Consider the following 9,325-nt stretch of genomic DNA (forward strand, 5'->3'; position numbering starts at 1 on the left):
AACTTTAAGAGTTTAGGAAGTTCATCAAAATGGTGGAGGCCACACAGGGAAGTATATTTTGATTCTTGGCCTCAATCTGCACAAGTTTGGGGGAGCATTACTGAATGACGGACTGAAACCCATTCAGTCATCTTTTTTGAGTCTGGTGTCCCCCTCAGTCCCAGTTAGGGTTCTTGGTCTTTGCTACCCCTAATTTTGTTTATCTGTCTGTCTTCAATCCTGGCATGGTCTATATAGATTTTCTAATGAAATGACTTGAGCTCCTGTCCCTAGGTACCCAGGGGTTAAGAGGTTGCTGTCAGGATTTAGCCTCTTAAAGCTTATTCCCTGGACCTACTAGGAAAAATACAAAGTGACATCTTTTGGAGGCAGGGTAGAGCAATACGTACAAAAAAACAAGAGAAATTAAGTCATGTTTGGCTATCACATGACAGAATTCAGCTTTGCAAAATGACAGCTTTGGTCCAAGTCCTGCCTAAGGCAAGACAGAATTTATACATGCCGGTGGTGGGGATGTTTGTGTAATTGTTCTAAAATCTTTATAGGATTAGCTTCCCACCCATTTGAATTCAGTGGTGCTTGCTTAATTTGCAAAGTGTAAAGATCTTACCATTTCTCTCCATCTATAAGGTAAGTACTCCCTACTTTTTCCACCTTTCTGAGGGTGTCAGGATTTTATAACGTTGCCCTATAGCTTCCCTAACTAGAGAAGACTGGGAAATCTGCTGTAATTCTAGGAGGAAGATCCCTAGGCAAAAGGGTCTGTATTGTGAGCATTTTACTTCATGTCTCTTCTAGATCTCCCACTGGCTCCCTCCCTCTCGTCATGCATCTTGCTAATGGACAGACCATGCCTGTGCTGCCAGGGCCTCCGGTACAGATGCCTTCTGTCATATCGGTGAGCTCTATAGTTGGGGCAGCCAACCCTACCCACACACTAATCCCTCCCTTCCACCTGAATGCTCATAAACACACGTGAGCCCCAGGGAAACGTGGGCTCTGGTCTGTATTAGTTGAGCATGGCAGCCTGCCCAAACTCTTCACTAACCTCTGCCAATCCAGCACTGTGGAACACTAGACAAAGCCTCATCTGGACAATTGGCTCCTGGTCTAGGAATTGGTCTTGCCAGCCCACTGATTGGTTGATTTTACTTGGCACTTGGTGTCTCCCAAATTGCCTACCACTTTCCTCAAGATACAGCCCCAGTTTTTCCTATAGAAATTGTCATAGCACTGAAAGATTAGATTTCCTACCCTGTGGTGCTCTATGGGGGAAGGTATTTCCCAGGCTGTCCCTGTATGCCCTGTGGGCAGGTTGCACAGAACAGGCCCTGACATGCCAATCTCAGAAGCACTTGATTTTGGGAAGCTGTTGCCCTACCACTAGTATTATGTTCCCTTCTGGTTTTTCTTCCTCCTCTTAATCCAGCTGGCCAGACCTGTGTCTATGGTGCCCAACATTCCTGGTATCCCTGGCCCACCAGTTAACAGCAGTGGTTCCATTTCTCCCTCTGGCCACCCTATGCCATCAGAAGCCAAAATGGTGAGTACATCCCAGCTTGGGGCAGTGTTGGCCCTTTCGAAAGAAGTGTTATCAGTGTAGGTTTTTCAAGTGAGCCAAGCAAAGAAACCTTATGGGGCTTGCAGAGCTAAAGATACCCTGTTGTGGCGTCTGGAGAAGAAAAGACCCTGATTCATGACTCCTATCTCCTCTCTTCCACCTTTACAGCCTGGTACATACACCATGGCAGTGAAAAGAGGCAGCACAGATTGTTTGGCGTGGAATGCTTACTGTTTCAGTTCCAGGGTGACAGATGGAGGGTGGGTGAGTGGGCAGGAGAGCTGGCCAAGAGGTGAATAGCTGCGTAACCAGCACCTGGCCGGGTTCCAGGAGAGAGCTTTCATCTGGACTCTATTACTTCAACAACCCCCACCCTCCAACTGTGCCCAGGATGATAGCCAAGGAACAGAGTAGGCATTTTAGGGATCCAGGTGCACATTCTCCCTGTCATTTTCTTTTAATTCCTCTGTTAAGGGTAAATTGGCACGGAAATTTTAGCTATTTGTAAGGTCAGTATTAAAATTTAAGCCCACTCTCTTATCCGTGATAGAATCTTACCTTTGACGAACTATTTTTTATTATTGTCCCTCACAGAGACTAAAAGCCACCCTAACCCACCAAGTGTCCTCAATCAATGGTGGATGTGGAATGGTGGTAGGTACTGCCAGCACCATGGTGACGGCCCGTCCTGAGCAAAGCCAGATCCTCATCCAACACCCTGATGCCCCGTCCCCTGCCCAGCCACAGGTCAGTGGGTATTTGGATGGAGGAGCCCGCTGCACCACCATTACTCTTTATGTCATATCTGTTTGAATTTCAAGGAGCGGAAAAATTACAGAGGAGTGAGTTTTAGTTTTCTGGGCATCTTCCTGTACTTTGGTTCTTGTTAAGTTGGACAGTAGCAAAGTGCGTTACCTCCTCTTGGGTTATACTTCTGTCAGGCACACTGGATAACACAACACTGTCACAGAGGAGCTCTCGGTTTTTGGTTTTTGTTTTTTTTCTATAAACATGTGAATGATGTATCTGCAGAGCCCTCTAAAATGTGACAGAACCTCACTCAAACCACTTTGTGCACCAAAGGAGGCTCCCCTAGTCTCTTTCCCATTTATTAAGTCCTACAAAAACCAAACAAACCAAAAAACCAAACAAACAAACAAACCCCGCAACAACCAAAAACAAAACAAAAAAACTTACCTGATTAGGTTTTATAGCAAAAATTGAGTAATAACAATTTATGAGTAAAATGTGATGTCAGAAGTGTCTGGCTGGCTCAGTTGGTAGAGTGTGCGACTCTTGATTCTCAAGCTTGTGAACTTGAGCCCCAAGTTGGGCATAGAGCATACTTTAAAAAATAATAAAAACATAAAATGTGATGTCACAGTACAAAGATGGCTCAGTAGACAAACAGTAAAACACCTTTTCCTTATCAATGTAATCCCTTTTTATCACAGAGAAATTAAAGTCTTAATAAGGCTAGAACAGTCCCATTTATATGCCCAGTTCTTTTCTCAAGGAAGCCTCAGTTTTAGTAAGTTTCTTCGAAAACTGAACAGGCCTTAGTTTTCATATTGTCTGTGCTGGACAGGTGACAACAACCTGAGATCGGTTTCTAGAATTACATCTTTGCCCAGCCCCTTTCTCCGATGTCCCCACCTGCTTCGTCAGTTACCACCACATGTCCTAACATTTAACGGCCATATGCCGCCTTAAAGCTTGGCCAACAACAAAAGCCTTCACTTGAGTTTTCTTGTTGGAAGCTAAGCTTGCCCACCATCCCGTAACCCCTTCTGATGCCAGTCTTTGGAGATGGTAAAGCAGCAGCCACCTTGCCCGAGTTGTGCTGCTTTCCCTCTTAAGAAAATGCCATGGGGACACCTGGGTGGCTCAGTCAGTTAAGCATCTGACTTTGGCTCAGGTCATAATCTCACGGTCCATGGGTTTGAGCCCCATGTCGGGCTCTGTGCAGACAGCTCAGAGCCTGGAGTCTGCTTCAGATTCTGTCTCCCTCTCTTTCTCTGTGCCTCCCCCACTCACGTTCTCTCTCTCTCTCAAAAATAAACATTAAAACAAATTTTAATTAAAAAAAAAAAGTGATGAACTTCTTTTTAGTCACCACTGATTCCTTTCCTTCTCCTTCTTCCCTTCTTTCTCCTGGCACTCTTTCCCCTTCACTCCCTGCATGAGCTGCTGAGTTACTGTGAGAGAATAGGAGTCTGTCATTTCCTTTTCCCCATCCTCCTAGAGTGTCGGTCTTCACGTGTGCTCCACTGAGCTCAGGACAAAGAAGAAATTGAAAATCTCAAGAGAATTAGTGTAAACTTATCTTAGTACAGTGAGAAGTGATGACCCAAGGCCCGTAGCTCATTAAATTGAGTTGTAAATTTCTCCTCCATTTTTTTCTTTTGGGAGAGATAATATTAGTGTGAGTAAATAAAATTATCTCTTGATTATCTATATTAATGGGGAACATGATTTAGTAAGGCCTGAAGTGGAGTATAACATTTTTGGGTTGTTTTTTTTTTTTTTTTTTATAAGCTCATGCTTATTCTCATGCAACTGATGTGAGTTCTGGCATTTGGGAACTACTAATATAGATATTCTCTAATAGCAACAGATCCAGGAAGAATTTATTTTTGGCATTGTTTTACAGTATATAGTTTCTTTTATGCAGATGGCTGACCTTTCTACGTTTTAATTTTGGCTGCTATTATAAAGTTGGTCTATCTATCTTCTCTGAACACATATCAGCTAATAGAAAAGGAAGATGATCCAAAAGTACTTTAGTGACAGAGGACATCAGCGTAAAGTTTAAAGACAAGAGGCAGTCCTGTATGACCAATCTGTAAAGGGATTAAAGAACAGTTTTTTGTTTAAAAGCAAACAGAACAAACAAGATGGGGAGGGTGATTGCTGAGGATGATTAATAACTGATTACAAGTAAGAATACACTAATCCATTTCTCTTCATGATAACCAGTATCTCGCTGGTAGTAAAATCTTTTCTCCTTTTCTGAAAGGTATCGCATTCAGTCGTTTGTATATATTGCTTGTCCAAATCAGTGATTCTCAAACATTTTTATTGTACAGTCTCCCTAAAAGTTCCCCTGACACCCAGTCCCCATTATGATTTCCCTGCCTATAAGATTCCCTGTTGTTAAGAAACAAAAAATGATGCTTGTTTCATCTTGGCTGGCTCAGAAATTAGTTTCCACCTGAGCTGTGGTTTGTCTAAGTATGGGGCTGAGAAGACTGGAAGGAAATGGGAGGCAGAGTGCGGAACTGCTGCAGAAGAGAAGCTCAGGGGCATGGCAGTGAGACTCACGCTGATTGCAGAGACTAGTGCATCCCTTTACCAGATCTTTACCAGAGCTTACTAACTTCCTGACATCAGGTCTACTTTGAAACGAGTTGACGTTCCCTTCAAGTAATTCCTCTTCCTTCCTGGGCACCAGGTCTCACCAGCCCAGCCCACTCCTAGCACCGGAGGGCGTCGGCGACGCACCGTGGATGAAGATCCTGATGAGCGGCGGCAGCGTTTTCTAGAACGCAACCGGGCTGCAGCCTCCCGCTGCCGTCAAAAACGGAAGCTCTGGGTGTCCTCCCTAGAGAAGAAGGCAGAGGAACTCACTTCTCAGAACATTCAGCTGAGTGTGAGTGGGTCCTGAATGATTATTGGGATTGATGAATCTGGGAAAGTGGGATTGAATCAGAAAAAAGTGAAACAGTATCATAAAAGATGATGATTCTTCAGATTAGGACAGATCCAGAAGGTGTGCCAGGAAGTGCAGAAAGAAGCTCTTAACCGTCAAAATTAAAATACCTTCCCCAGGGACTAGAAAAGACATTTAACCATCTACTCCCAGACCTGCTGCTGCAGTCTGAATCAACCATAGACCCATTTGGATAAAGAGAATTGGATTAATTGCCCCAGGGTACTCTTTTAGGTCATCAGTAGAAACTGACTGGGGTTGTGGAACACCCAAAGGGAAATGTATTTGCCCCAGATAATGCAGCTTAATAAAAGAAAGAAAAAGCCACACAAGCACAAATAGAAAAATTATAATCCAGGTATTTTCTTGAATATTACTATTCCTTCTTTTGATTACTTACTAATTAAAAGATTTCAATACAAAGGTAGTGTACGAATGTATATATATATATATATATATATATATATATATATATGTATACACACATGCACGCACAAAGATACAGAACAAAACCAAAGTTCCTCTTCAGTATTATTTTTTCCTGTGGATAAGTTTGGTGTGCCCATACCAGACATTTATGTATTTCTAAGTATTTTTTCATTTATATTTTTTGTGGGGTGGTCAGGGAGGGACTGTGTGTTTGTCTTAACTTAAATAGGATAATGGTATCTCCTGGAGAACTGGCCATGTCTACAGAGGATCTACTTCATTTTTTTAAATAGCCGTATAGTAGTGTATTCTATAGTGTGGTTATATTATAAAGTATGGATATTTATAGTATCTCTAATTTTTTTTGCCAGAACAGCAATGCTGGAGTAAACATTGCATGCTCTTGAGTAGGTAGTTCTGTTAAATAGATTCCTGGAAGTAGGCTTTCTTAGTCAAAGGACATATGCATTATTAATTTTGGTTTGATTATATCTATCCTAAATAGGAGTAATGTTTCTATTATAAATCCCTACTTTTCACTGTAAGCAGCTCCTGCCGTCGAATTCATGACTGTACTGGCCCTGAGCTGTCTGAAGCCTTGCTGGATCAGGAGTCTCCCAGACTCAGGGGAGAAAATCCAGGCAGCATTCTGTCCTTACTGTGGGGACAGCTGCTGGGGGCTCAAGGGTAGAGGATGAATTTTCTTGATGCCTTTATCTTCCCTCCCTCTTTAGAATGAAGTCACGTTACTACGCAATGAGGTGGCTCAGTTGAAACAGCTACTGTTAGCTCATAAAGACTGCCCAGTCACTGCACTACAGAAAAAGACCCAAGGCTATTTAGGTGAGTGACTCACAACCAAAGCAAGGTGGGTCAGTCAGTAAACTGCATGTGCTGCGTATCTGAACTGTTTATAATTTTGTAAACCCATTCTGAATGTTCTGGGGGATCCAAACTAATAAGTGAACAAACAGCCTTTCTGGAACAGCCAGTCCTACAAAATAACTTTTTTCTGAACCATATAGAGTTATCATAGTTGGAGATAAAGGGTAGCACTATTGATTGGGTGCCTACTTTGTGTTAGGCACTCTACCATCTGCCCAGTTCTCTCATGAAATGGATCTTGCCCCCATTTATACATTAGAAGACCGAACTCAGAATAGTCATGTACCTGAGGTTACACAGTTGGGGAAGTGGCAGAGGCAAGATTCACATCTAGCTCTTTCTTATGTCAAAGACACTATCTGGGCCTCAAGAGAATATAAACAGCAGATGATGCATTGGCATTTGTTAAGCATTGTGATATGGGGGTATATTTTATCTTCCTAGTGATGGGCTGATGGTGGTTTGAGTTTGTAACCTATGTGCACACATAAAACAGTGCTAGAAAGAGACGGTCATAGTGTCGTGCTCAGGACAAGCGCAGTCCTGAGATTAAAATTACTGTGAATACTTTGCTCATGGACAGTGAAAGCAAATAAATCTCCTTTGCAAATTTAACAAATTCATAGAAATTTTGGCTGTCAACTTTTGATATATTGAATTATTTTTCCACTAACTGTCTTTATTATTTCAGAGATGTGTTCCCATAGAAAAAGAGTAACCACATCACTCATTTTAAGCGTCTCTATTTAAATTTTAATTTTAATATGTACTTCAGGATACACTCATTCATTAAGCAGATATTGATTGAGCCTCTTCTGTGCCAGGCACTGTTTTATATGCTGAGGATATAATAGGAAACCAAATATTAGATTAAAATCCCTACCCTTGAGGGGCTTATATTTTAGTAGGCAAGACAGACAACAAGCGAGATAAATAGGTACAATATATGGTATGTTAGGTAAGAGTAAATGCTTGGAAGAAAAAATAAAACAGGAAGAGGAATATGAAATGTTGGCAGCAGGGTTGCAATTTCAGATGAGGTGGCTTTTGAATAAAGACACTTAAGGAAGTGAGGGAGGGGTGCCTGGGTGGCTCAGTCGGTTGAGCGTCGGACTTCGGCTGAGGTCATGATCTCGCAGTTGACGAGTTTGAGCCCCGCATCGGACTCTGTGCTGACAGCTCGGAGGCTGGAGCCTGCTTTAGATTCTGTCTTCCTGTCTCTCTGCCCCTCCCCCACACTCAGTCACTCTCTCTCTCTCTCAAAAATAAATAAACATTAAAAAAATTTATATAAAAAAAAAGAAGTGAGGGAGCTGGCTATGCATTTGTATAAGGGCAAAAAGTACTGCCAATAGGAGGGATCGCAGTTGCAAAGACCCAAAGTAGGAGCATCAGGAAGGCCAGTGTGGCTGGATTGGAGAGAGTGGGGGGTGGAGAGTAGTTGGAGATGAAGTAGGGGAGCTAATGGGAACAGTTCTGCATAGAGCCTCCTTGGTCGTAGTGAGGACCTCAGCCTTTACTCTCTGTTGGGGACCGTTCGAGGGTTTTTAGAAGAGGCGTGACATGACTGATCCGATCTGTTTGAACAGGATCACTCTGTTGGAGTGTGCAGGAGCGCACGGGCAGGAGCAGGCAGTCCATTTAGGAGGCTGTTGCAGTCCTATGAGCAAGAGATGACCGAGCCTTGGACCAGGACGGTGGTAGCGAAAGTGGGGAGAAGAGGGTGAACTCAGGGTGTGTTCTGCAGTTAGAGCGACAGAGTTTGATAATGGGCCAGATGGAGTGGTGTATTTGTGAAAAGAATCAAAAATTGCACCAAAAGTTTTGGCCTGGGCAGCTGCCAGAATGGAGCTGCAATGAATTGGAAGTAGAGGGAAGTATAGAAAGAAATGGATTAGGAGTGTATCTGGAGCTCAGATTTGGACAAGCTGAGCTTAAGAAGCTGACTAGGCTTGCAGATGGAGGTGTCAAGTGGAAGCTGGTTGTGTGGTCCTGCAGTTCAGAGGAAAGGCTGAAGATATAACTTGGGGAGTCAGCAGCATGTAGTTAGCTTTTAAAGCCACAAAACCGGATGAAATGTTCCTGTTACCAAAAGAGCACAGACAGAGAGAGAAAAGTAGTTGCAGGACCGAGCCCTGGGGTACTTCCAACATTTAGAGGTCAGAGAAAGGAGAAGAAACCCACAGATGAAGCAGAATGAGCCACCAAGAAGGCGGGAGGAAAATGAGCTGAGTAGTGGGTGTGGTGTTCTGGAAACCATAGTAAGAAAATGGTTCAACAAGTTCATTGATCAACTATTTCAAATCCTCTTTGATGGGGTAAGGAAGGCAAGGACTGAGTATTCATCAGTATGAAAAATATATATACAGTAAGTTTTCTACTCAATCCTTGCAAGAACTTTTAAGAGGTAGTTGAGCCATTAAACTACTTATTTCCAAAGCTGTATTTAGTTCCTGCTGTGTGGTGTAGACACCGTGGTAGGTATTTAACAAAGGATAAATGACACACTGTCTCCGCCTCTGAGAAACTCAGAGTTATGAGGAGATAAACATTTCAACATGTGAATAAGGTAAGTGCAGCTAACCGACTCACACAGCCCCCAGAGTGGGAGCTTCCTGAGGACCGGCCTCCTGGTTTATTCATTATATACCCCAGTGCTGGCACACAGGATGCTTGGTAAAAATGATGAATCGATGGAATAGATGAATGTGCTCTCTGAAAGCCCAAGCGATGAAATA

The 9,325-nt window shown here is 42.9% G+C and overlaps 1 protein-coding gene across 3 annotated transcripts in view; it reads left to right on the forward strand.

Annotated features, from left to right (window-relative positions):
- LOC131519499 (cyclic AMP-dependent transcription factor ATF-7) overlaps positions 1–9,325 on the forward strand; it is an 86,964-nt gene that overhangs the window by 71,194 nt on the left and 6,445 nt on the right. For all 3 annotated transcript variants that reach the window (XM_058742581.1, XM_058742580.1, XM_058742582.1), the window contains 5 exons: positions 799–898; positions 1,430–1,543; positions 2,156–2,308; positions 5,016–5,213; positions 6,437–6,545. In XM_058742581.1, the coding sequence (XP_058598564.1) occupies positions 799–898; positions 1,430–1,543; positions 2,156–2,308; positions 5,016–5,213; positions 6,437–6,545 (674 nt within the window). The remainder of the gene's footprint in view (positions 1–798; positions 899–1,429; positions 1,544–2,155; positions 2,309–5,015; positions 5,214–6,436; positions 6,546–9,325) is intronic.

The sequence above is a fragment of the Neofelis nebulosa genome, chromosome 8, assembly GCF_028018385.1.
Source record: "Neofelis nebulosa isolate mNeoNeb1 chromosome 8, mNeoNeb1.pri, whole genome shotgun sequence".
In the NCBI taxonomy this organism is placed as follows: Eukaryota; Metazoa; Chordata; class Mammalia; order Carnivora; family Felidae; genus Neofelis; species Neofelis nebulosa.